General features: G+C 36.8%; 3 protein-coding genes across 3 annotated transcripts; all 3 read right to left on the bottom strand.

Annotated features, from left to right (window-relative positions):
• Positions 1 to 1,282: 1,282 nt before the first annotated feature.
• Positions 1,283 to 6,821, bottom strand: LOC107769069 (endoplasmin homolog). Its single transcript, XM_016588242.2, has 15 exons — positions 6,520 to 6,821; positions 6,119 to 6,239; positions 5,869 to 6,022; positions 5,705 to 5,785; positions 5,491 to 5,602; positions 5,284 to 5,410; positions 5,061 to 5,199; positions 3,903 to 4,020; positions 3,489 to 3,685; positions 3,166 to 3,381; positions 2,914 to 3,079; positions 2,697 to 2,838; positions 2,449 to 2,599; positions 1,836 to 2,240; positions 1,283 to 1,745 (listed from the first exon to the last, which is right to left on the bottom strand). Exons 1-15 carry the CDS (start codon positions 6,584 to 6,586, stop codon positions 1,506 to 1,508), a joined length of 2,436 nt encoding a protein of 811 aa, XP_016443728.2. The 5' UTR covers positions 6,587 to 6,821; the 3' UTR covers positions 1,283 to 1,505.
• A 3,092-nt stretch (positions 6,822 to 9,913) lies between these two features.
• On the bottom strand, positions 9,914 to 14,999 carry LOC107769068 (endoplasmin homolog). Its single transcript, NM_001325016.1, is given in 15 exon segments — positions 9,914 to 10,153; positions 10,245 to 10,649; positions 10,872 to 11,022; positions 11,121 to 11,262; positions 11,339 to 11,504; positions 11,592 to 11,807; positions 11,915 to 12,111; positions 12,337 to 12,454; positions 13,313 to 13,451; positions 13,536 to 13,662; positions 13,743 to 13,854; positions 13,966 to 14,046; positions 14,132 to 14,285; positions 14,388 to 14,508; positions 14,933 to 14,999. Coding segments are annotated over 15 exon segments (2,436 nt in total).
• Positions 15,000 to 16,641: 1,642 nt separating this feature from the next.
• On the bottom strand, positions 16,642 to 26,114 carry LOC107769071 (uncharacterized). Its single transcript, XM_016588243.2, has 3 exons — positions 25,806 to 26,114; positions 25,323 to 25,412; positions 16,642 to 20,066 (listed from the first exon to the last, which is right to left on the bottom strand). The coding sequence occupies exon 3, from the start codon at positions 19,938 to 19,940 to the stop codon at positions 16,968 to 16,970; it is 2,973 nt and encodes a 990-aa protein (XP_016443729.2). The 5' UTR covers positions 19,941 to 20,066; positions 25,323 to 25,412; positions 25,806 to 26,114; the 3' UTR covers positions 16,642 to 16,967.
• Between the last annotated feature and the right edge of the window lie 1,261 nt (positions 26,115 to 27,375).

Genomic DNA, 27,375 nt, shown 5'->3' with positions numbered 1-27,375 from the left:
AGATCTCTTATGTGCCAAAATAAACTCACATAAAAGAAAAGAGTTTTTAACCAATATTGTCACTTATCTTTGAGGGTAGGTCTATTTTGGTCCATCAAATATAACTTTGAGCATATTTAGTCCTTTAATTATGCTAAAGTGGAGCACATTTAGTCCCATTGATAGAATGTATTCAAAAACTAACGGTGTTAACCAACTCTGATTCATGAAGCAGATTTTTTGCTCTGAAGCAAAACGTTTCATCTCCTTTTATTGGATACGCAAATTATCACTTTAATTCCTCATTTTTAGATAATGTCTTCTAAAATTTTGACCTTGAAAATATCTCCTTCTATGCCAGTTTTCAATGAGAAAATGACATTGTATAGCCGCTGTAAAAATAATAGCCGAAAAAATATATAAAATTTGTATATTATTTTGTGTGTGTGTATATATATATATATATATTGTATGTTAATATACAAATTTTATTTACTTTTTCGGCTACAGATGTAAATAGTTTCTGGCGCAACCTAAAAGTGATTATACAATCTGATTTTCGTTTGCTTCAATAATATGCCTAGAAGTGATCTTGGCAGCTCTATTTTTCAAAATTTTAACTTTTCTTTTTGAAAAAATCAACCGAAATTTTTAAAAGTAAAAGTTTCAACGTTAAAATCTTAAATTTATCAGCTCTGTGCTATTAGTGGGGGTTGGTTTATAAAATATTTTCGATAAGTAGATTAAAAAGACGGTGGGTGAGTGCCGAAACCAACCCTGTAATTGATCTTGGGCAGATTCTGTCATTGAGACTAAATGTGCTCCACTTTAGCATACTTAAGGGACTAAATATGTTCAGGGTTATATTTGAGGGACCGAAATAGACCTACCCTCAAAGATAAGGGACAATATTGGCCAAAAACTCCACAAACATAGAACTAAAAAGAAATCTATAACGGACTACAAAACATATTTATCGAATTAGATTCTCCTTGATATTCAATTTTCCTATTGGGAATCATTTTGGGGCGCTTAATATGACACTTCTACGATAAAATTCAAATGATGATTCCGAGGGATTTCAAGAAGACATACTTATTCCGATTCAAAATTACTACTACGCTATGAAACTTACAGTAGATCTGCAATAATTCTGATTTTAGGTAGCACTCATAGCTAAAAACCAACGAAGAGCTCCTCCATGGACTAGGCTTGAAAATTAGATGGTGGCATGGTGCACCTTGGAGATTGGTTTGAGATTGGTGTACTTGGCAAGGGCATCTATGAGGATAGCAGCTGGAGGTAAAAAGGAAAAGAGGATCGCAGATTACATTATGTTGCAGAAAACTCAGCAACGTTCTCATACACAAATCTGTGAAGATGCAAGACAGACAAAAATCCTGATAACTTGTAACATTACCCTACGGACTAACAATTGTAAACTTAAATTATCCACATGCACTTTGATTATAGCATGTGACTACTACGTAGTCTTCTCCAGAGAAAGGACATTCTTCTGGACTAATCTATAATTCGTCCTTGGCATCAGAATCATCTTTGGCAGCAGCTTCTTTGTCATCAGTTTCAGCTTCAGGTTCCTCAATATCCTCTTCTTCCTCAACTGCTGCATCAGGGCTGACATTTAAACTGCTCTTAACTGAGCTGTAGATGCGGGAGGCAAAATCCTTTGGGTCATTGAGCAGGAAACCGCTCTCCAGTAATGCTGTTTGGTACATTAGCTGAGCCGTTTGCTCCACGCTCTCATCCTGTGAACCAAGTACAAGCAATTACTAACAGTTAGCCATTTCTACAACATATCATTTGATCACATATATAGAGATTTAGTCCAAGTGTACCTCAGGGTCCTTTGCTACTCTGTCCCGAAGCTCCTTGATAATTGGGTGCCTAGGGTTGATCTCAAGCACCCTTTTCCCCCGCATATACGCCTGCTTGCTTGCATCTGACAGAGTTTGTGACTGCATGATTCTTTCCATATTGGCACTCCAACCATACTTCGATGTCACAACTACACAAGGGGTGTCGGCCAAACGGTTGCTAATCTTGACATCGTCTATATTGTCACTAGCAAGAGCACCCTTCCACCATTTGGTTAGCTCCTTAAATGACTCCTTGAGCTCTTTGGCTTTTGAATCCTTGCCCAGTTTCAGGCCCTCTTTGGACACATTTTGGAACTTATTGTCTTCATAATCCATCAGGTACTGCATCAGGTATTCATCTACAGGGTCCGTGAAGAAAATTACCTAAACAATGAAACAAGGGAAACATAGCAAATGAATCTTTAGAGCAGACATGATAAATGCATTGATAAGAGAATTCAAATATCAAAGACAAGGAACATAGTCAAACTCACAACGCAAGAAAAGATGACTCGTACTTTCTGTTAAAATAAACTACTACTAGTTATTTTGTTATGCCGCTTTCCCATGCGATCTTAAGAAAGACTCATACCTCATAATTTTTCTTCGTTAGCCTCTCAAGGAATGGTGATTTCTCCAACTGCTCTTTGCTAGCTCCAGTTATATAGAAGATATCCTTCTGTCCAGCCTTCATCCTTGAGATGTACTGATCTAGGGAAGTTAGTTTACCATCTGATTTTGAGCTGTAAACGAGAAAATATTAAGACGACAAGGGATCAGTCACCCTGATTTGACTTAACAATCTCACTAAGAATAATACTCTTAAGACACAGAGCATACGTCTCAAATCGGAGGAGCTTAGCCAAGCGGTTTCTGTTAGTTGCATCTTCTATGATACCAAGTTTTACTGACTTTCCAAATTCATTCCAAAACTTTGTGTATTGACCTTTCTTCTCGTTGTCTGCACTGGATTCTTCGACATCTGTAACGTCAGGAGAAACTCAGAAATGAGAAATTCAATCTCTTAGGCAATGGATTGTTCAGAGATATAAACTACCTTTCTTGTCCTTGTCGTTAGATTCATCAGGATCCTCATCAGCAATCTTGCGTATCATGTCAAGGGCCTTGCGGATGAGTTTCTTCTTAATTGTCTTCAAGCTGCTGTGCTGCTGAAGCATTTCTCTTGAGACATTGAGGGGTAAGGTGTCAGAATCAACAAGACCCTAGCATAACGTCAAACAAAATGGTGTTAGAAACTCTTGGCCCATACGTAATATAAACAGGGAAGTTCTAGAGTAACAAGAACTACCATTAGGAAACTCAAGTACTTGGGCAACAATTCGTCAAATTCATCAGAGATAAAGACCCGTCTGACATATAACTTCAAGTTGGATTTCTTGGAGTTGTAGTAGCTTTCATATAAATCTTGAGGAGCCTTAGGAGGGACAAATAGTACAGCCTTGAACTCAACATCACCTTCAGCATTAAAGTGACTCCAAGCAAGGGGCTTCTCATCACTGAAGTCCTGGCAAAATAATACAAGAATTTAGCAAATGGTAAGAGAGTTCACAAAAGGTTTCTACTCTTCCCACTGCATTTCAACTGGAAGAAAGTAAGCAAGTAGCAATTTACCTTTGCAAGTGAGTGATAGAATTTCGTATACTCTTCCTCTGTCACCTCCTTTGGATTCCGAAGCCATATAGCTTTCACATCGTTCAAAAGCTCCCACTCATAAGTGGTTTCCTTCACTTTCTTAGTTTTAGGCTTTTTCTCATCTTCTGGCTTCTCAGAATCATCTTCATCTCCTTCTTCAGAAGAGCTGGTTTCAGCTGTTCACAACATTGAAAGACTATGAGGTCGCATAAGATTAAAAGACAAGGAGGGGGTAAACTTCAATTCATCTAGCAAACTCCACCCCCCAAACCCAAACAATTTCTCCGAGCAGGAAACAGGTCTTAAAATATGCATTAAACACATTCACTACAAGTTCCAACTTCATTAACACTGAATAAACTTGGCAAGCCAGGTAGGATGAATCACACATACATGTTTCCTCTTCATCAGTTGACTCGTCTTCATCAACAGGAACCTCCTTCTCAACCTCTTTGCTTGCCCAAAGATTTATAGGGAAGTTGATGAATTCAGAGTATTTCTTCACCAGGTCCTGCGTACAAGGTAACCCATGCATTAAGCAATGTAGAGAACCTCAACAGAAGCTTCAGAAACATAATATTATTTCAGAAACATAAAGTATGTCCATAGAAACTCTTATTTTCAATTTAATTTGGTAGCTTGAACTGGAAAATAATCAAATTCAGAGTAGAGAATATTCAGGATGGATGCTGATGACAAGTACCAAAATGTAAGAATCTAAAAACTTAGCCAGCAGAAAAACAGGTTTGGCTTCTTTTTTTTTCTAACTCAAAAAATTTATCTTACCTCCACACAGACACACAAGCAAAAGATTGGATATGCAAAAACAGAAACAGCCCAAATATCAGACTTTTACTTTTAGCTAGCAATTCATCCATAAGCTTAATCATCTTATTCTCAACAACTGTAATACAAGACTTATGGAATATCAAGCAATTGGTCCTGTTGTTTCTTCTCTTAGATTGCACCCTTTCAATCAAAGGTCCAAATAATAAAATAATCCTAAGGGAGCAGAAAAACTCATAACAAATCAAACAAAAGGGGGAGCAGAAAAATTCATATAAGAAAACAACCTGGTACTAGCTTCAAAACAATGGGTCACAAAGGTTTGCAGCCCTTTACTGCCCTGGTCTTCGTTATGTTCCTCAATTTTGGAGAGTATTTACTTCTAATAAGCAGTAGAATATAATCTAGTGGATGATGTGCGGGTTCAGTGAAGGAAGTGCTACATAGTTGGGCTCATAGAAGTGGGAAGAGAAGTCTAAGGGCATGGAGTGTTGCCCCCTTAGCAATCATGTTGGGTTATTTGGAAAGAGATAATTAGAAGGGCGCTTGAAGGAGTGGAACAAGAGTTTATAAAATTGCAAAGTAGTCTTTTGTTAAGGTTGTTTATTTCAGCATTAAAGTATATTATGACCTACTGTGCAAAAACCACTGTCAGAATGGAAAACAAAATTACTCTAAATGACTGGTTAACTATTAAAAGTTTTGGCATGCACCAACTCATGATATATGAAAAGAGTCTCCTTGGGACGTATCGGTCACACACACCTTTAGTTTGTACTCGTCCAAATATTCTCCTGCTTCATCTCTAAGGTGCAATCTAATTTCAGTTCCACGACCAAGAGGTTCATTCCATACATCTTCAGAAATGGCAAATGCACCATCAGCCTTAGACTCCCAGACATATCTGAATGCAGATATTTGTTAAATCACTAATAAAATTCCCAATACATCAATAGTCATTAATCAACACATTCACACAAGAACGTACTGTTTGTCATCGTTATGCTTGCTGATGACCTCAACATAGTCAGCTACAAGATAGACCGAGTAAAACCCAACACCAAATTGTCCAATCAGATTAAGGTCTCCACTTGTCTGCATCTTCTCAACAAAGGCTGTTGAGCAATAACAAGTTAGTGAACAGTAAAGAGAACTCCAAGAACACCGCCAATCTCATATCCACCAGATAGATTACCTGAAGTTCCAGATTTAGCTATAGTTCCCAAGTTCTTTATTAAATCCTCCTTGGTCATTCCTATACCTCTGTCACGAATGGAAAGAATTTTCTTTTCTTTATCCAGTTTAATCTGCAATAAACAATACAATCATCAGAACAGCTTTTAAAAGAGCAACCTCCTCGTACTAGCAACCAACAGAGTCTACACAAACAACGGACACAAATCACCAACCTGGATCTCAAGCTTAGTGTTATCACCTTCCCCAAGTACCTCCTTGTCAGTAAGTGACAGGAACCTAATCTTGTCCAGCGCCTGAATTTAACAGGATATTAACTTAGAAGAAATCATTTGCATATAATGTCGAACATCACCAGAGACTTTAAAAGTGTGCTTACATCCGATGCATTCGAGATCAGCTCCCTCAAGAAGATGTCCTTGTTACTGTAAAGGGAGTTGATAATGATGTCCATAAGCCGAGAGACCTCAGCTTGGAACTCAAATTTCTCTGCATCAGCTCGGAGAGTTTTCCTAGACATAGACTCCGATTCCCTATAATGATATAGTGCTCAGTACAATGAAGATACAAAGAAGTTGAAGGCAAGGAATCAGGGCGAAACAAACTAAATGAATCGACAATTCGGAAACCTTTTAACGACATCAGAATCAGTGGATAAACCATGTGGAACAGCACCAAACTTTTCCTCAACCTTTGGCGGATCAACAGGGGCATCAGATTCAGCTTCCGCATTTGCTTGAATCCTCCGACCTATTGAGTAAAAAAATCATGTTTCAGAATAAAGCAGTAATGTCCGTACTCCACTAAGCAATTCAATCAATCAATCAACTATGTAACTCCTTAAATAATTACGGCAGCAAATTTTCAAGGCAGCACCAGACCAAAAATGCCTCACAAACTTCAAAGCTAAGGCAAATATTACTGCCCAATGCTCGATCCACAGTATTAGTTCATCATCTAACTAAACTATTTAAAATCTTACATACATATAACAAGAAAATTCCATGAGATCTCAAAACAAATAGTTTACCTTGATCTGGAAGAAGGAAAAGAAGACATAACAGAAACAGGACCGAAGGGATCGTCCACTTCCTCATTTGTATTGGATTTCACTCTCAGACCTCAGCGGCTTTTGAAATTTGGCTTCTAAGTAGCGCCATTTCCAGTGAGCGACTATATATAGTGAGCTCGTGCCGTCTCCGTCTGTGTCACGAGTTCGATACCCACGACTAGGAGATCCATTTTCCTAATTTTTTGCCAGCGTGGACGATCGAACGGTTATGATGTGTGATAGTATACGTGGCGTGGTTTTATTGGTTTCCGTCGCCTCTTGAGACGTGGAGAAAACCTTTGTTCTATAAGTCGACGCGAACGACGACCTGGTTTCTATCTTCTGCGCTGAGGTCCATGGAATAGATCAGTTGGAATTACTTACCGTAGCAGCTACGTCTGAGAACCACGTGTTCTTCTTTCATTGGCAAGTACAAAAGGTGTAAGGTGAGTGGTGACCATACATTATGCAGCGAATTCAGGTCAATATTCGTGATTATGAACTAATGTTAATAATTTGCGATTTTTTAACTTCGACCATTCCTTGTGTTAAACCATAGGTTTTGAAAATATTTTTTAACTAGAGTTAAGTTCAATGCATAATTGTCTAAAACTATTTACAGAATGACTTACAAAATAATTATCTGTTACAAGCATTCATTAATATCTCGATAAACATGATAACTAACTTACTATAATAGGTTAAACTATACTGATAAAAGAAATATTTATACTATCAAATTAACTTAGATCCTTTTAAATATTCTACTTATCATGATACTGATCCGTCTATTGATTTTTCATAATTAAAGAGTAGAGTCATTTATTATTCTTTCTTTTGCATGAATTCAATCAAAAGATGGAAGAAATGTAGAATCACGTAGCGGACTTATGATCTGGTTATCTTGGTTGCATGATAATCGAGAATATTAATAGAACATGATAAAGACAAGACACATTCTTCTAAATTTCTATGATGTAAATGAGAGTTTACAATTACGTAAGTTCTTTGTGGTAGCAATAATCTAGACGAGAAGCAATAAATTTTGTCTATTATTGTTTCTACTGCTAACAACATTTGGTTCGGTTAAGGCATTAATTACGTTTCATTTGCTAAACTCACGAAGCAGGGGCGGCCCTTCCCTAAAGCAAGTAAAGTAATTGCTTTAGGCTCCATATTTGTGGGGGTGGATATTTTTTGTTACATCTAATAGGCTATATACAAGTTTTTAAAAAGTTATGTGAAGTAAAAATATTTGATTTCTTTCTATAATAAATACTCCCTCTGTTCCAGTTTACGTGAACCTATTTCCTTTTTAGTCTGTTCCAAAAAGAATGACCCCTTTCTAAATTTGATAACAATTTAGCTTAAACTTATAATTCTACCCTTAATGAGAAACTTTTATAACCACACAAATACTCTGGGCCCCTTTTTGACTTGTTTAGGACCATAAATTTCAAAAGTCTTCATTTTTTCTTAAACTCTGTACCCAGTCAAACAGGTTCACATAAATTAAAATGGAGGGAGTATAGAGAAGAAGGATTTACAATTGATATGATTTCTGCCTAGGAAATTATAGTTGAAATAAATATATAATCTAAATTTCGTGGGAAACTTGTGATATATAGAAAAAAATAATTTGATGAGAATATTGATTGTGAAATCTCATGTTCTCTTGAAGAGTCCTTTAGAGTTGATTATTTTATATACATAGTATTCACTTCAAAATAGATTTAAACAATTCGAAACATATGAAAATATTTTTGATTTTATATTTAGCGGTAAAAAACTGAGATCACTATATAATGGAAAGAGAGTTTAAATGTATTAGGTATATTGTCAATTATTATGAGAAACTGATTATAAGAAAATTATTAATAATTTTACATCTAAAAAAACTAAAAAAATAGACTTCAAATAAAAAGTTTTTTGAAAAAAGAAGTTAAAGCCCATTATAATTTAGCTTCAAGCCACAAAATTTGGGGAGAAATTCAAAAATATCCAGATTTACAACTGGTCATTCAAAAATAGCTCAGTTTCAAAAGTAATCAAAATTTAGCCAATTTTCATGTAAACATAAATCTGAGCGAAAACACTGTTCAAAACCCGAAAAATACGCCAGTATATTATACTGGAGTTCCAACAAAAATATGCTTGAACTCCAGCATATTATACTGGAGTTCCAGCATAAGTACACTAGAACTCCAGCATAATATACTGGAGTTCCGGCAAGGATAATTGTCCAGTATAATATACTGGAGTTTGGAGCACTGGTGCTCCAGTCTCCAGTATATTATACTGGAGTCAGCAAAGTATACCGGTCCAGCATAACATGCTGGAGTTCATACACAGGTGCACCGAACTCCAGTATATTATGCTGGATCGATCTCTGTTGCAGCAAAATAGTGGCTATTTTTCATTGACTTCGTAAATGCTGGCTATTTTTGAATGATCACTCCGAACACTGGCTATACCGTGCTATTTTTACCAAAATTTGTCGGGCTGTCCCAGGAAGTAGTATATGAAGGTGCATTTTTGCATATCTGGTACATTCGTAGGAAAAGATTCTTTTATTCATTTATAGAGTCATGTAAAAATGATTTAAATGTAACTGTTATATGAATTTACTAATAATTGACGTATCCCCTATGAAGCTGAAATTTCTTTATGCTTTCTCGCTTTTAAGTTCCTCATAGGGACAAAATAAGTATGGGGCTAACTGCTATACAACAAGGTAAGTCTGGATTGACTATTTTCAAAGGTAACCCCTCTTGTAGATTTGGAAAATCTCTAGTAACCTACATCCACGCAATAAAAGATTTCTCCTGGATATTCAATTATCACATTGCGAATCATCTTGCATCGCATGAGGTTATACATATTAAATTTGGTCATAATAATTGTATGATATGGCACTTCTGAGATAAAATTCATTGATGATTCCGAGGCATACAAAAACACATTTTTGTTCCAATTCAAAATTACTAGCACGCCATGAAACTTTCAATAGACCTGCAATCATACTGATTTTAGGTAGCAAAATCTAAACCAGCAAAGAGGTCCTCCATGGACTAGGCTTGAAAATTAGATGGTGCATCTGGGAGATTGGTGTACTTAGCAAGGGTATCTATAAGGATAGTAGCTGGAGGTAAATAGGGGGAAAAGGATCGCAGATTACATTATGTTGCAGAAAACTCAGCAACGTTCTCATACACAAATCTGTGAAGATGCAAGACAGACAAAAATCCTGATAACTTGTAACATTACCCTACGGACTAACAATTGTAAACTTAAATTATCCACATGCACTTTGATTATAGCATGTGACTACTACGTAGTTTTATCTAGAGAAAGGACATTCTTCTGGACTAATCTATAATTCGTCCTTGGCATCAGAATCATCTTTGGCAGCAGCTTCTTTGTCATCAGTTTCAGCTTCAGGTTCCTCAACATCCTCTTCTTCCTCAACTGCTGCATCAGGGCTAACATTTAAACTGCTCTTAACTGAGCTGTAGATGCGGGAGGCAAAATCCTTTGGGTCATTGAGCAGGAAACCACTCTCCAGTAATGCTGTTTGGTACATTAACTGAGCCGTTTGCTTCACGCTCTCATCCTGTGAACCAAATACATGAAATTAGTAACAGATAGCCATTTCTACAACATCTATCATTTGATCACATGTATAGAGATAAAATCAAGTGTACCTCAGGGTCCTTTACTACTCTCTCCCGAAGCTCCTTAATAATTGGGTGCCTAGGGTTGATCTCAAGCACCCTTTTACCCCGCATATACGCCTGCTTGCTAGCATCTGAAAGAGTTTGTGACTGCATGATTCTTTCCATATTGGCACTCCAACCATATTTCGATGTCACAACTACACAAGGGGTGTCGGCCAAACGGTTGCTAATCTTGACATCGTCTACATTGTCACTAGCAAGAGCACCCTTCCACCATTTGGTTAGCTCCTTAAATGACTCCTTGAGCTCTTTGGCTTTTGAATCCTTGCCCAGTTTCAGGCCCTCTTTGGATACATTTTGGAACTTATGGTCTTCATAGTCCATAAGGTACTGCATTAGGTATTCATCTACGGGGTCCGTGAAGAAAATCACCTAAACGATGCAACAAGGCAAAATTAGCAAATGAATCTTTAGAGAAAACATGACAAATGCATTCATAACAGAATTCAAATATCAAAGACAAGGAACATAGTCAAACTCAAACCCACAATGCAAGAAACGATGACTAATACTTTTTGTCAAAATAAAAAACCACTAGTTATTTTGTTGTGCAGCATTCCAATCTTTCCTTGCTATCTTAAGAAAGACTCATACCTCATAATTTTTCTTTGTTAGCCTCTCAAGGAATGGTGATTTCTCTAACTGCTCTTTGCTAGCTCCAGTTATATAGAAGATATCCTTCTGTCCAGTCTTCATCCTTGAGATGTACTGGTCTAGCGAAGTTAGTTTACCATCTGATTTTGAGCTGCAAACGGAAAAAATATTAAGACAACAAGGGATTAGTCACCCTGATTTTATTTCACAATCTCATTAAGAATAACACTCTTAAGACACAGAGCATACGTCTCAAATCGGAGGAGCTTAGCCAAGCGATTTCTGTTAGTTGCATCTTCTATAATACCAAGTTTTACTGACTTTCCAAATTCATTCCAAAACTTTGCATATTGACCTTTCTTCTCATTGTCTGCACTGGATTCTTCGATATCTGTAACGTCATGAGAAACTCAGAAATGAGAAATTCAATCTCTTAGGCAATGGATAGTTCAGAGATATTAACTAACCTTTCTTATCCTTGTCGTTAGATTCATCAGGATCCTCATCAGCAATCTTGCGTATCATGTCAAGAGCCTTGCGGATGAGTTTCTTCTTAATTGTCTTCAAGCTGCTGTGCTGCTGAAGCATTTCTCTTGAGACATTGAGGGGTAAGGTGTCAGAATCAACAAGACCCTAGCATAAATGGCAAACAAAATGATGTTAGAAACTCTTGGCCAATACATAATATAAACAGATAAGTTCTAGAGTAACAAGAACTACCATTAGGAAACTCAAGTACTTGGGTAACAATTCGTCAAATTCATCAGAGATAAAGACCCGTCTGACATATAACTTCAAGTTGGATTTCTTGGAGTTGTAGTAGCTTTCATATAAATCTTGAGGAGCCTTAGGAGGGACAAATAGTACAGCCTTGAACTCAACATCACCTTCAGCATTAAAGTGACTCCAAGCAAGGGGCTTCTCATCACTGAAGTCCTGGCAAAATAATACAAGAATTTAGCAAATGGTAAGAGAGTTCACAAAAGGTTTCTAGTCTTCCCACTGCATTTCAACTGGAAGAAAGTATGTAAGTAGCAATTTACCTTTGCAAGTGAGTGATAGAATTTCGTATACTCTTCCTCTGTCACCTCCTTTGGATTCCGAAGCCATATAGCTTTCACATCATTCAAAAGCTCCCACTCATAAGTGGTTTCCTTCACCTTCTTAGTTTTGGGCTTTTTCTCATCTTCTGCCTTCTCAGAATCATCTTCTTCTTCATCTTCAGAAGGGCTAGTTTCAGCTGTTCACAACATTGAAAGACTATGAGGCCACATAAGATTAAACCAAAAGGAGGGGATAAACTTTATATTCTCTAGCAACCTTCCACACCCCCCCCCCCAAAAAAAAAACAATTTCTTCGAGCAGGGGACAGGTCTTAAAATATGCATTAAACACATTATACAAGTTTTGACTTCATTAACACTAGAATATACTTGGCAAATCAGGTAGGAAGAATCACACATACATGTTTCCTCTTCATCGCTTGACTCGTCTTCGTCGGTAGGAACCTCCTTCTCAACCTCTTTGCTAGCCCAGAGATATATAGGGAAGTTGATGAATTCAGAGTATTTCTTCACCAGGTCCTGGATTCAAGGTAACCCGTGCATTAAGCAAAGTAGAATGCCTCAACAGAAGCTTCAGAAACATAATATTATTTCAGAGACAGAAAATGTGTTCATAGGAACTCTTATTTTCAATTTAATCTGGTAATTTGAACTGGAAAATAATCAAAATTTGGAACAGGATATTTCAGGATAGATGCTGATTATAAGTACCTAGATTTAAAAATACAAAATCTTAGTCAACAGAATCAGAGGTCGTGTTTCTTTTCTCTAACTCCAATAATTTATGTTAACTCCACACAGACACAAAAGCAATAGGTTGGATATGCAAAACAGAAACAACTTATCACAGACTTCTACTTTTAACTAACAATTCATCCATAAGCTTAATTCTCTCAACCATTGTAATCCAAGACTAATAAAATATAAAGTAATTGGTCCTTTATTTTTTCGGTTAGACTGCACACTTTCAATCAAAGGTCCAACTGATCAAATAATCCTAACTAAGGGAGCAGAAAAAGTCATATAAGAAAATAAACTAGAATTAGCTTCTAAGTTAATGGGTCTCAAAGGTTTGCAGCCCTTTACTGCCCTGGTCTTCTGATGTCCTCAATATTGCCTTGGAAAATTTTTTCTTGTCTTCTTAATATAATCTAATAGATAATGTGGGAAAGAAAAGAATTGATAAATCCCAAGGTTAAGATTGTTTATTTCCATTTATTTCAGCATTAAAGTATATTATGACCTACTGTGCAAAAACCACTGTCAGAATGGAAAACAAAATTACTCTAAATGACTGGTTAACTATTAAAAGTTTTGGCATGCACCAACTCATGATATATGAAAAGAGTCTCCTTGGGACGTATCGGTCACACACACCTTTAGTTTGTACTCGTCCAAATATTCTCCTGCTTCATCTCTAAGGTGCAATCTAATTTCAGTTCCACGACCAAGAGGTTCATTCCATACATCTTCAGAAATGGCAAATGCACCATCAGCCTTAGACTCCCAGACATATCTGAATGCAGATATTTGTTAAATCACTAATAAAATTCCCAATACATCAATAGTCATTAATCAACACATTCACACAAGAACGTACTGTTTGTCATCGTTATGCTTGCTGATGACCTCAACATAGTCAGCTACAAGATAGACCGAGTAAAACCCAACACCAAATTGTCCAATCAGATTAAGGTCTCCACTTGTCTGCATCTTCTCAACAAAGGCTGTTGAGCAATAACAAGTTAGTGAATAATCAAGAGAACTCCAAGAACACTGACAATCTCGTACCCAGCAGGTAGATTACCTGAAGTTCCAGATTTAGCTATGGTTCCCAAGTTCTTTATTAAATCCTCCTTAGTCATTCCTATACCTCTGTCACGAATGGAAAGAATTTTCTTTTCTTTATCCAGTTTAATCTGCAATCAACAACACAAGCATCAGAATAGCTTTTCAAAAGAGCAACTTCCTCGTACGTTCAACCAACAGAATCTATGAAAACTATAGATACAATTATACAAATCACCAACCTGGATCTCAAGCTTAGTGTTTTCACCTTCCCCAAGTACCTCCTTGTCAGTAAGTGACAGGAATCTAATCTTGTCCAGCGCCTGAAAGAAATAGCATATTAGCTTAGAAGAAATAATTAACACATCATGTCAAACATCACCAAAAGAAATTAAAAAGCACGCTCACGTCTGATGCATTCGAGATCAGCTCCCTCAAGAAGATGTCCTTGTTACTGTAAAGGGAGTTAATAATAATGTCCATAAGCCGAGACACCTCAGCCTGGAACTCAAATTTCTCCGCATCAGCTCGCAGAGTTTTCCTTGACATAGACTCCGATTCCCTGGATCACATAATGATATAGTGCTCAGTACTATGAACATACAAAGAAGTTGAAGGCACGGAATAAGGGCAAAACAAACGAATGAATCAACAATTTGGAAACCTTTTAACAACATCAGAATCGGTTGATAAACCGTGTGGAATAGCACCAAATTTTTCCTCAACCTTTGGCGGATCAACAGGGACGTCAGATTCAGCTTCCGCATTTGCTTGTATCCTCCGACCTATTGAGTAAATAAATCAGGCTTCCGAATAAAGCAGTAATAACTAATATCCATGTTCCACTAAACAATTCAATTAAACATTCATTCAACTACGTAATTCCTTAGGCAATCATGTCATCAAAATTTCAAGGCAGCTCCAGACCAAAAATGCCTCAGAAAATTCAACCCCGAGGTAACTTTATTATCTAACTATTTAAAAAACAATTTACAGTCTTAAACACATAATGAAATAAAATTCCATAAGATCTCAAGACAAATGCTGATTCGAACACTATAAAGTATTCATTCACGTCAAGCCATTTGTTGTTCGGATTCGTTAAACATATAATGGCTAGAGCATAATAGAGCTAGATCTCTATTTACTATAATGGAAATGGAAATGGAAATGAAAATTTCAGGTAGCTAAAGATAAACCCTACGTTACCTTGATCTGGAAGAAGGAACAAAAGGCATAACAGAAACAGGACGGAAGGGATCGTCCACTTCCTCATTTGTATACAGTCGATGGGTTTCACTCTCTTAATGAAAAAGATTTTGAATTTGGATTCCGAATCGCACTATTTTTAGTGAGTGACTAATATAGTGAGCTTGTCGCCGTATGTGTCACGAGTTCGATACGGATTGATCGGTTTCGCCAGCGTGGATGATCCGACGGTTATAGTGAGTTCTGTTATACGTGGCGTGCTTTTATTGGTTTCTGTCGCCTCATGAGACGTGGAGGAACACCTTTGTTCTGGAAGACTCTATAGGTCAACACGAAGGAAGACCTGGTTTCTATCTGGTACGATGAGGTCCATACAATAGATCTTAGTTAGATAGCCAATAAGGAATTATTTACCGTAGGACCTATGTCTGATAGTCACGTGGTTTCTTTCATTGCCAAGTGTGAACGGTGTAAGGCCAATAGTCAAGAGCATGGGTGTTCGTAAAAATCCGAAAACCCAAACCAAATCGAAAATCAAACCAAACCAATCAAAAAAATTGATACTTTTTGGTTTGATTTGGTTTTGGTTTTGAAATTTCAAAACCGATCAAATTTGGTTTGGGTTTGGTTTTGGTTTTAATTAAAAAAACTGAACCAACGAATATAGGAGTAGTTATTTTAAATTTATTATTACACATATATATATGTATACTTTTATACAAAGTTTTAAAAATTTTATAGTAGATATTAATCGTTTGCACTTTTAGTACAATTTTTTACTTTTACATTCTAGTTTAATTATTCATCACTATTTGATTCAATTATCATCAATATATCTTGGTAAATAATAGATTTCTCAAAGATCAATTGATTTGATAGTGTTACGTTGAAAATGTGGTCGCCGAAATGTGTGTTTGGTAGTGTATGTCTTATATTTAAGAAAAAACTGCAAAATAACCGGAAAAACCGACATAAACCGAATCGAGAAAAAACTGACTTAATTGGTTTGGTTTGATTTGGTTCTAATATTTGAAAAACTGACTTACTTGGTTTGGTTTCTTTTTAGGGAAAAACCGATCCAAACCGATCCATGAGCACCTCTAGTCAAGAGAATGAAGTCATGAACTAACGCCAATTATTTTCGTTTTTTAACTTGGAACATTCTTTGCGTTTAAGGTCTATGTAATAATTGTTCAAAAATATTCATATAATCAAATTACTAATATAATTAGTGTAGTTAAATTTTATTATAAGCTAATATTAGCATAATAAAATATCTGTTGTAATAGGTTAAAAACAATGGATTGTGAAATTTTTTTACAATGTCATTGTATATAACTTAAGATATTCTACTTATCATAATCTGCCTATTAATTCTGCAAAATTATACAGAAAAGTCTGTCATTAATTTATTATTCTTCTTTTGTTGGAAGATGTTGAAGCAACCACTATTTCTCCGTTAGGATAGGCGTAAATGTGGGATGTTTTATGCATCGGGCTGCCTTTTTTATGGAAGAAAATGTAGAATCGCGTAGGGTAGGTTATTTACATCACTTTTGGGGATGCGACTATTTCCCGGATCCTACGTAAATGCGGAATGCTTTACACACCGGGCTGCCCTTTTTATCGGCGAAGATGTAGAATCACGTAGGCCGTAGCGGATTAGTGACCTGGTTATCTTGGTTGCATGATAATCTAGAATATTAATAGAACAGGATAAAGACGAGACATTCTTCTAAATTTCTATGGTGTAAATGAGAGATTACAGTTACATGTAAGTTTTCTGTGGTAGCAACAACCTATGAAACTTGACGAGAATAACAAGTTAAAACAACATTTGGAACCAATGAAACCTAAACATCTACTCTTCTTTGGCCAAGTCATCTCAAGAAGCATATTACATTCAGAAATCATGTCTTTATTCAGCTATATCATGCCCCTAACCACAAAATCAATAAGGCTCTCCTCCTGCCTTGAATTTACCTATTGCTGTAAAGACACTTATCCCATTAGAGAAAAACAAGATCCATTAAGTTTACTTCCACGATGGTGGATGAAGTTTAAAAGGGTAAGGCTCCCAACCACCATCCGGTTCTTTGCGTTTCTCACCAGCAAGTGAACTGGTTGAGGGTTGTGAGCTGGTCCTTAAGTGTTCATCCATCGACCTGGCTTGACCCTGCGTGAAAAACTGCCTCAGACCTCCAAGGTCTCTATTTCCTCCCTCAAATATCAAACTAGTGTTGAGATCCAGACCACTCTGTGGTGGCAGGACCCCATTTGAAACAGGTGCACCAGCCATGCTTATAATGAATGGTTGTTGAGCGAATGATGGTGGTATTGCTGAAGCAGAGCCAGCAAATTGAGGTACCATAGGCGCACCTCGGGAATCTACCATGTAAGGAATAGGGCCACCGGGTCCATACATTGCTGAGGAGAACGGGATGGGAGGACCTGGTACAATGCTATTGTAACCAAAGGTGGGTGAAGGGGTATATAGAAATGGAGATCCCATTCCCAAGACACCTCCACTTCTTGCAACAGTAAGATCAACTGTATTTTCTGCAGTCCTGCCATTTGGAAATGGAAAGAATTGAGGAACATCTTCACGTTTGACCTCTACCTTCATGCCCATAATGGATACTACAGAATTAGCCGATTTTATCCCTCCGGATGCGCTAATATTTTGAGATGGTTTCTTGAAGTAAGATAGATCTGAAGAATTGTTGAGAAACGACGGTTGGTCATTTAGATCAAAGTTCCGTGATGAAAGATGCTTGGACGACGATGATGACGATGGAGATGGACTCCAATGGCCATTCCTATCCGACAAAAGCCTTCCCTCCATCCGCCAATCTGATGGTGCCTCACCCTCCTCACTTGCACAGTTGAGATCCAATTCCACTCTTTCTGATTTTTTGGGGCTAGCTTCAACAGAAGATTCCCCTGAAGGAAGTGCAGATGGTAACGGAAGTTTGACAGTGAAAAGTTCTGCAGATTTGTCATTTCCACCTTCAGCTACATTAAGATCAATATCAAGCCAACCTTGCTGTTGCTTTTTGCTGCTGTCATTCCTACTCCCACCAGAGAAAACAGCCTTGGCACTTTCAGGAACCCGGCGAGACGATGCTGGCCGAAATGCACTGGTTGAAGCGGATCCTTTCCATCCAAGAGCCCCTTCAAATTCCAATGGAGCAACAGGCATCCCAGGGGCAGCTGTTGCCTTCGAAGCAGAAACAACAGAGATGCAGGTAGATACAACATGATCTATATCGTCTGAGCAAACCTCTAGATTCAGATCAAAATCACACTGGCCCTTCTCAGCATTGGCGTCAAGATCAGTACCCTGAGAGGATTCCACCTTTACTTTTTCATTTTTAGGTCCAGCTTCAGAGTTTGTAATTGAAGCCTCCGTCAAAAGAGCCATTCCTCTTAGTACTTGCTTCTTAGAGCTCTCAACTTTTTGGCATTCTTTTGCACTCATAGAATCAGCGCTATCAGGCTCATGAATTTTACTTTCCTGTATTTTCTCAGAACTGCAACTCTGAACTTCTCTCTCCACCTCTATGGCAACTTGTCGAGCAACTTCCAGAGGATCTATAATGCCATAATCGAATTCAATATCACATTTCTTACCAAACACACCAGAGTCTTTACTAACTGTTCGTGGTTCTCCAAATTCAGAGTCACTTTCCGAATCATCTTCACTTTCATCAGTGACCTGCTTGTCATCCCCATTAATGAGATCTACCTTTGACAAAATAGCTCCTAAATCTTTGGGACATTCCAGACTATGCTCGCTGGAGGAGTTGTGCAATCTGTCGATGTTGTATTTTCTGTCTTTAGCACCAAGCACCATGGAACTTCTGCTATGATTTGTAGGTCTGCTGCTATCATCCATCAACGTCTTTCCTTCAGAAATCACCACCGATGCATCATCAGAAGGCGATTTTCCTCTGCAGCTAACTTCATCCTTGATATCAGTTTGTCTTTGTAAATCTGAACCATTGCCAGCATCTGAAGTGTCTCCTGCATCAGTACCTGAAGAACTAGTTTTCTCCTCCAATGGTTTCGACGACGCCGAGTCTAACTTCTCAGAACTTCTTCCTTCTTGAGTGTGGTTTGAACAATTAACAGACTCCAAAACGGGAACCCCTGTCTGCCGATCAAGAGCACCATGTGATAAACTTGCAGAACTGCACGTATCAATTGCACTGATCGTCTCTGCATGATATGTTGAGGATTCTACCTTCTGATCTTCACCAACAGGCTTTAATAGAGGAGACAGCGGATGCCCATCCTTCACCGTTGAATGCTCCAAATTTTGGTCAGATGTCTTGGTATCGTCAACCCCAGAAGAATTACCAACATCAGACCTTGAAGATGGCATAATATTATTGCTAACATTTTCCTCACACTTCTCTCCAGAACCCCCACCAGAAAGAGAGACGTTCTCCGGAGAAGGTTCTGACTGTTCATTTTCTCGGACGACGTTTTCAATTACTCTCGTCCCACCATCAACTATCGTCTGTGGTATTTCACAACCGACTGAAACTGCATCATTATTTTTTTCTCTCTCCCAATTATCAAACAGTGCACGAGCCCTCTGTTGCACCTTAGAGCTCTCATGGTCAAGGAGGCTTTTCACAGTAACCCTGATTCCAGAAGAAACTGATTTCTCAAAGTCTACATGAAGCCTTTCAACCGCTACCAGTAACCGAGTGATCAACTCTTCCACGTTGTCACTCGTTTCATCAACAAAATTCTGAGCATCCTTTAACCAACTGTCAACAAAGCAGAGTCCATCTAGCTGGATAAAGAGTTCAAGACACTCTTTATTCTCAGTTGCAGCAATTGCGCTAGCAACAGCAGACCATTGCCTTGTTATTTCACCAGCATTCTTGACAACGCAAACTTCTTTCTGCATAATAGAGACTAGATCCTGAACTCGAGCAGGAGCTGTAAGCCCATTACTCATCTCAGTCAGGGTGAAAAAGTCCTCGAGTGTCATGATTAATTATTAACTCACAAGTTAGGACTCCCAAGAAGCAAAGTGACTCTGGTAACATGATACTACAATGTCCTTCATATCTGGAAAAGATAATGCTAACGCAGAGGACTTTCCAGCAAGCTTCCCCTGCAGAAGATTTAAAAATGACCCATAATATTAATCAGTAAATGTAAGAAATGAAGCTTTCTGATTATAAATGAAAAGTCAATTTCACATCCGATTGTCTATAACAAATAATACTGTCGGCACATGCAAAAAGTTATTGATTTGACCTAAGAGACATTTAATTTGTAATCCTTTATTGCGAAGCAACCCAGTCAAAACAAGCAAAATAGAAAGCTCAAATTTCACTACAAGATGGCACCACTAAATTATGGTTAAAATGATTCTACATCACCAAAAAGATTTCAGTCTCGTAAATACAGGACACAAATATTTTTCATTTTCTGTTCACTGATTATAATTTCTTCGCACATTGAGTTTGAGATACTAGCATATACCACAATATCAGCTACAGGAGCATCAGAACAAAAAAGAATCCCTGTTTCTGCAATTAAACCAAGTATGTTTCCTGTTGGTTAGCTGGCTGTAGAGCCCCTTCAAGCTCTTCTATTTAACCTGTAATACAGATCAGGCAAATATACAGTAAAATAAAGACTTTCTTCTTTCTTATAGTTTCACATCTTTCTCCCATTCCAGAAACTTCTTTATGTAGTGGCAGGTCCAAAAAAAACTCTTTTTACATCCAAAAGCAGAGATGTCACAAAACTTTCATAGAATGGTTAGGTATTCAATTAAAGAAATATTAGGAAAATTTGGCGTAGACTAAAATGTTACGCAACCAAAAGTAGTCCTTACAAATTGACAAAATTCTCCCAAACTAAATGCTTATGCTGCAGCTAGAAATTGGGTTGGAGACTTGGAGGAGAAGCTGTTCGGGAATCATCGACTAATGGGTTCACGAAGGTGAATAACCTTCCCATCCCTGGCGGCTGGCGCACCAAAGAGTCTAGAGTCTAGACAATCCATGGCGCACCAAAGAGTCTAGAGTGCCTCATGGCACCGGTTTATGGAAACATATTAGAGGGCATTGGAACAAATTTGAGTCAAACATGGGTTTTATTCTTGGCAATGGAAGGAAAATCAGGTTTTCGGAAGATGCATGGGTTGGTCATACGCCATTAAAAGACCAATTTTCAGATTTTTATAATATATCCTTGCATCACAATGGGGAAATTGCAGTTTTCTGTACATCGCAAGGCTTTGAGTCTTAGAAGGAATATTAATGATTGGGAAATGGAGAGGGTAGGCATCTTGCTACAAATGCTAAGCAACACTGCTTTGGACCACTATAAAATGGACTCTATCAGTTGGAAGGGTCACTCCAAGGGCATTTTTTCAGTTAAAAGCTGTTACAATATGCTGGGTTTTAGCAACAGTGAGTTATGGCCTTGGAAAAAAATATGGTACAACATGGCACCTTTAAAAATTTCTTGCTTCTCTTGGATTGTGGCTAAGGAGGCATGCCTCACGGAAAACAATCTCCAGAAGAGGGGTTTCAAGCTGTGCAGCAGATGTCCTTTATGTGAAGAACAATCTGAAGATGTTACCCATCTTTTTTTGCATTGCAAGGTTACAAATCAGCGATGTAACATGTTCTTTTCAATATTTGGTATGTCTTGGACCATGCCTAACTCCATTTCAAAAATGCTCAAGTGCTGGACCAGGGAGGGTCTATGCAAGAAAGCTCAAAAGACCCGGAACACTATTCCTCAAATTATCTGGTGGTCTGTCTGGCTTGAAACAGTACAATTTTTGAAGGCATAGGAAGAAATTTACAGTGCCTTAAGCTTAATTGCATTTTGTTGATCGTTTTTTGGTGCAAGCTGGCTTGTGCACCAGATGTAGATGATATTTTAGACGCAATTGCTGATTTGCACAACCTGTAATTACGCCTGTTGCACTGGCTTAGTGCAAATATTTATATAATATATTATTTACCCATCAAAAAAAATAACCTTCTCATCCCTCGTGCAAATTTTGCACTCAAATCAACAAATAGCATAATTTGCACATAATAAATCTTACTAGACTCATACTCATTCCAAGCCACGAACTATTGGGTGAAAAAAAGAGGTGAATAACCTTCTCATTCATGATGCAACGTTTGCATCCAAAACCACTATGAGCATCATATTCACCACATTGCTCTAAACCTCATAATCTCCAAAATTTTACGCTAATAGTTGTGGAAATGAAATCAAAATAATATTTGATAACCCTTAAAGAAGAATAGTTGAGACTGCATGCCTGTTATGTTGAAGCCATCGGCAGATGAAACTATGTCATACTATATTGGGAAAACACTTCTGAGAAATTGATGGGGAGCGGGTAACCAACTATGATACCAAACTGCTCAAAAGCTTCTCAATTGTGCATTATATGGACAATTTGGTTGGAGCAGTGTTATTAAAAGCGCTCGCTTCTTGCTTTAAGCGCTGAAGCGACACGAGGCGCAGGGCTATCGCTTTTCTGCTACAAAAGCGACTCACATTTAAAAAGTGCTCGCTTCTCGCGCTTAAGCGAGAAGCGCCTCAATGGGGAAAGCGATAAAAAAGCGTGCTTAAGCGAGCAGAAGGCATCTAATAGGGTTTTTTTTTAAAAATTTAGCAAATAAGACATCTGTTAACAGATAAACATACGCTCTTCAACGACTTCTTCTCCGGCGAACTCCAGCAACGACGAAGTCTCCAGTTCTCGATAAGTTTCTTCAACTTCTTCTTCTATTTCTGTTCTTCTTCTTCTGTTTCTGTTCTTCTTTCAAATTTTTTTCACTTTTTAAGCGCTGATTTTGTGCCCTAAACGACTTCTTCTTCTTTTGTTCTACTTTGTGCTCTGTTTTTTGCTTTATCATCCTCTTTATGCTCTGTTTTCTGGTTCGTGTGAATTAACTGTTATGTTTTTTTTTTGGTTGTTGATTGTAGTATCTATTATTTGCTTCTTGATTCAAGAATTGAAACATTTGCTTAATATGTTATTTTTAATGAGTTATTAGCCATTTATTTATGCCTATTTTTTTATTTTATTTATGTGTTAAATTGCGCTTCACATGAAAAAAAAAAAAGCGCTTCTCGCTTCGGTGAAGCGATGCCTCGTCGCTTTTTTGTGCTTAACGCTTTCCAAAACACTGGGCTGGAGAGAAATTCCGATGGAAAATAGGGCATACTTCATATGTAAAAAATTTAGCTGCCTTTTACTCTTTTTTTGGGATAAGTCCTCATAAATTTTTACTTTTGGAGCAAGCCGAGCACTTTCCATAGTGGATTTAGGTTTATCTTCATGTCCCACACGGAGGTTCGACTAGTATCCCTCTATATGGCACTAATTCGGCTGATATTACTACTACTGAAGTTTCAAGTGATATCACCGCTCTTTTTGAGCAACGAATGGAAGTGGCAACTGATTTAGAAAATCTAATGGACTTATTGCACCCTTTCAATATCTAGAAGGAGTTATTCTCTATGTTTTTACACAGAGTAGCACCAAAATTTATCAAGGCTTTAAGAAAGCGGAAACAAAGAATGGGCTTTAATGAAAAAATCTCTACTGAAGAAGAAATATAATAAATGTATATTTAGTGCAACGAAAAATTACTATAAACAAAATAATTAAATATTTGGACAAAAGAATTAAAATAACTATACTAAATGAAATATATGAAGTAAAAATCACATCAGTCAAGTTTACAACAACAACAAAACACCCAGTGTAATACCATAAATGGGGTATGGGGAGGGTAATGTGTACGCAAACCTTACTCCTACCTTATAGAGATAGAGAGGTTGTTTCCGATAGACCCTTGGCTCAAGGACGTCAGTCAAGTTTCAGAACCATTTTAAATTTCTGATTTATATGAAGAGATGTAGTTTTATATTTTTTTTGGAACTAGTTTTCTATGCTAATATTTTAATTAATTAATTCTTAATCACTAAAAGTTCATTCATTACGGCTTTTAATTTTATTATTTTTGACTATATTTATTGTCTAGTACTGTCCTCTCAAAGGAAGAACTTATCAGTGATGAGGCGCATGCCCTAACACCTTAGGACCTACACAAAAGCGTCACTTAAGTAAGGCAAAGTGCACAATCTAGATTTATGTGAACTTAAGCGAGCATAAAATAAGCCTTTAGCGAGACTGATTTTTACCATACCTTCGGTGTATGTATCAATAAAATTACTTTATTTTGGAAAGATAAGTATTGTCAAGCAAATGCCAAAGAAGAAAGTAATAGATAGAAGATCAATAGAGATCGAGACCAAAAATTTACAATAAGCAATCTATCAATTGACCTTCAATAGATCACATGACGTACATATAAAAACTAATAGCATGATAAAGAATTTGAACCAACGATGCTTACAAGAAGTTGTATTGTGAGGACCTTATTCAAAAGAACAGGCCATCCCACCACATAGAGGAGACCCACAGACCTATCTTCTTCTTTTTTATATGAAAGGAGATCTACAACACTATGTACGGTGGATAATGGATTCCATCATTCATTTGAAGTATGACTCTGACAAAGAAAGTGCCATAAGTATTCATATCAGGTTCGAGCCTTTCAGATCTTTCTACACTTTTTATTGTTTCATGATAAGATTTTAAAATGCATATGACATGGCTCCAAAGCTTCCTATCCAGAAATTATTTGAAACGCGAAAACATGAGCAAGTTCAAGTCTTTCGCTATTCATGTGACTCGCATCATGGTTTTCCGCACGTCTCTTAGGAAAACAATCAGTTTATGGCTGCTTTCAGTACAGCAAAGTAAGCATGTTATTACATTCCTCCATAAAAGGAAAATTGCATCCACCTCCTTCTCTTCTAGCTTTTTTTTGGTCAAGCAATGTGTAATTTTATTGATTATCGGAAATCTCCAAATACAAGAGGTATACCAAAGAGTCTCTTTCTCTTTGTATAGTAATTAGTATATTGCCCTACTTACTAATGGTTCATAAACAAAACTTTCCTGCTTCCTCATCACGACCACAAAAGGTATAAAAGAAAGAAATACAAAAAAGGTGACTTGAGGATAGAAAGAGAAAAGAAAAGCCGGGGGGTCGAATGAGGCTCACTAAATCAGTATGCATTTACACTATCATTCCAAAACATCAAAACCTTATACATCAAAATCGACAATTGTTCAACTGAAAGAATAACCAGTAAAATGCCAAAAAAGGTCCATTCACAAATTTGAACAGATTGGCAGGTATAAATTTAATACTGTTAATTTTTAATACTAACAAAAAGATGCAGGAAGCAGCGAAATACATATATCAACCAATAATAAAAACAAAAACTTGTTATCACTTGAACTTACCAGACTCTCATGCCCCTTTAATCAAGCTGGAAACTTGCGAAAAAACTGAAACTTCTAAAATCCCTATAAATAAATGGCAGTAATGTCAACCTGAAAAAACAAAATTTCAAAACACAGAAATGAGTTCCAAAACCTCAAAAACTAAGCAGTAGAGTTGAATAACAACGGAACAGCAAATAAATGAATTGAGATTACAGATTAAACAAAAGGGAAACAGAAAGAAACTCAAGCCCTAAAACAATTTCAACTTGAACCATAGAAAATTAGCTAACCCCAGAAACAAAAACCCTATATAAGAACTTGGGTCAAGCCTAAAATGCTTAAAGATTATATCTTTAGACTAAAAAGAACCAATTTTGATTATGTCAATTAATGCAAGCAAGATTGAAAATTAAGCAACCAAAGAAGCAAAATATACCCATAATTAAAATTCTTTCACAGTAACTGCAGTTAAGTAATAAATTCCAAAGCAAAGAACTTTACCTTGGTCAGAAAATGGAGAAAACCCTAACTGGGTTTGCACTTTGAAATCCCAAAAAGTTTAAATTTTGCTATATTTTTCAGACACCCAACACTCTCTTTAGGCAAAGAAATTCCTTATCCTGTTTGAATTTTCATAAATGGGTGTCTAAATCTGTATTCAGAACCACTGTTTCTCTTCTTTGTCTTTCTGTATTTTTTTCACAACAAAACCCTGCTTTTTCCCACCTTCGAAACAACGTTTTCTTCGGAGTCTTGTTTTTTCCTTTTTTTTTTTAAATTTTTTTAGCCAATTCTCTTTGTTAGTATTACGATTTTTTTTTTCTTTTTTGGGGTTTGTTTAGCTGGGTTCGCTGAACTACAGTTTGCAATGGGGAAGCAACACGTGCCACACGTGCCAGATTTCGCAGGCCAACCCGGAAAGTTACGGGTCGGGTTGAAAGCAACCGAATTGACAACTGCTGAAGTGGGGTCCTTTTTCTATGAAGATTTTTGTGATGGTAAAAGGATGGCGGTAGTCTTGTCTGAAAATTAAAGGACCTTATTGGTGTTCCCACCACTGACACGTCCCATGACACGTGTAATTTCTTTTTAAAATTTTCATGTGCAGGTAGGAGTTTTAATTTTAATAATAATTGTTATTTGGTTAGATTTTTGTATATTTTTCTGGTAATTATACATATAATAATTAATAGTTACGTCTTAATTTGAAATTAGTTGGAGTTAGTTAAATGATTGATTTGTATCTATTCTACTCAGCTCAAGCACTGTATATTATTCCAGCATTAAGCAATTATACCAATTTTGTTGTTGAAATAAAATATCTTGAAAAACACTATAAATGCAACAATAACTGAACTTTAATACATTAGTTGATGCTATATTTTGACTTCAATTTTATCTTGTACGTGGTTTTCTAATTCCAATGTTGAACTATGAATGTTTTGGTACAAATTAACAGTGAAAATGCACGTCCTCTTTATATCGCAATGTTTTTTGGATTCGTGTGGTAAAACAACATGTTTAGAAGGAATACTTGCCAAATTTGGCCGTTGCAACTTCTGTTAGTATGCAACAAATCAATAGTGCAAACGCTCTTGATGAAATTGTGGGATTTCTATTCTTAGATATCAATATACCTAGGTATAGTCTTGTAGCCTATTTGGTCGAGCTTCTTTCTGATTAAATTTTTTTTAAATCAAAAATACTTTATTTTTAAAATTAAGGTGTTTGGCCAAGTTTCTAGAAGGAAAAAGTATTTTGATAGAAGCACAAGCAGTTTTAAGAAACAAAAAAAGTAACTTCTATCCAAAAATATTTTTTTTAAACACACTTAAAATCACGTTTTAAAAGTTTGGTCAAACACTAATTATTATTCAATGTATTTTTCAAATTAATTAGTCAAACACAAACTATTTTTCATCAAAAGTGTTTTTTTTAAAATGCATTATAAAAACATACTTTTTTAAAATAAGTTGATTTAAAGTTTGACCAAACAAGCTAAAACTTCGAATTTATGTATAAAACAAGTCATAAATAATTGAAGCGATAGGTGATTTCTCATCTATTCATG

Source organism: Nicotiana tabacum, chromosome 1 (assembly GCF_000715075.1).
Source record: "Nicotiana tabacum cultivar K326 chromosome 1, ASM71507v2, whole genome shotgun sequence".
NCBI lineage: Eukaryota > Viridiplantae > Streptophyta > Magnoliopsida > Solanales > Solanaceae > Nicotiana > Nicotiana tabacum.
The sequence above is the reverse complement of the archived record's forward strand: the minus strand, read 5'-3'. Positions and strand labels throughout refer to the sequence as shown.

Bases quoted from the DNA above. Each gene is read 5' to 3' on its own strand.
- LOC107769071 (XM_016588243.2), bottom strand. From the start codon at position 19,940: ATGACACTCGAGGACTTTTTCACCCTGACTGAGATGAGTAATGGGCTT.
- LOC107769069 (XM_016588242.2), bottom strand. From the start codon at position 6,586: ATGAGGAAGTGGACGATCCCTTCGGTCCTGTTTCTGTTATGTCTTCTT. The intron at 4,021-5,060 runs GTGTGTGTGACC...CCTTGTACGCAG, and splicing joins TGGACGAGTACAAACTAAAG to GACCTGGTGAAGAAATACTC. The intron at 2,600-2,696 runs GTATGCTCTGTG...TCTCGTTTACAG, and splicing joins AAGCTCCTCCGATTTGAGAC to CTCAAAATCAGATGGTAAAC.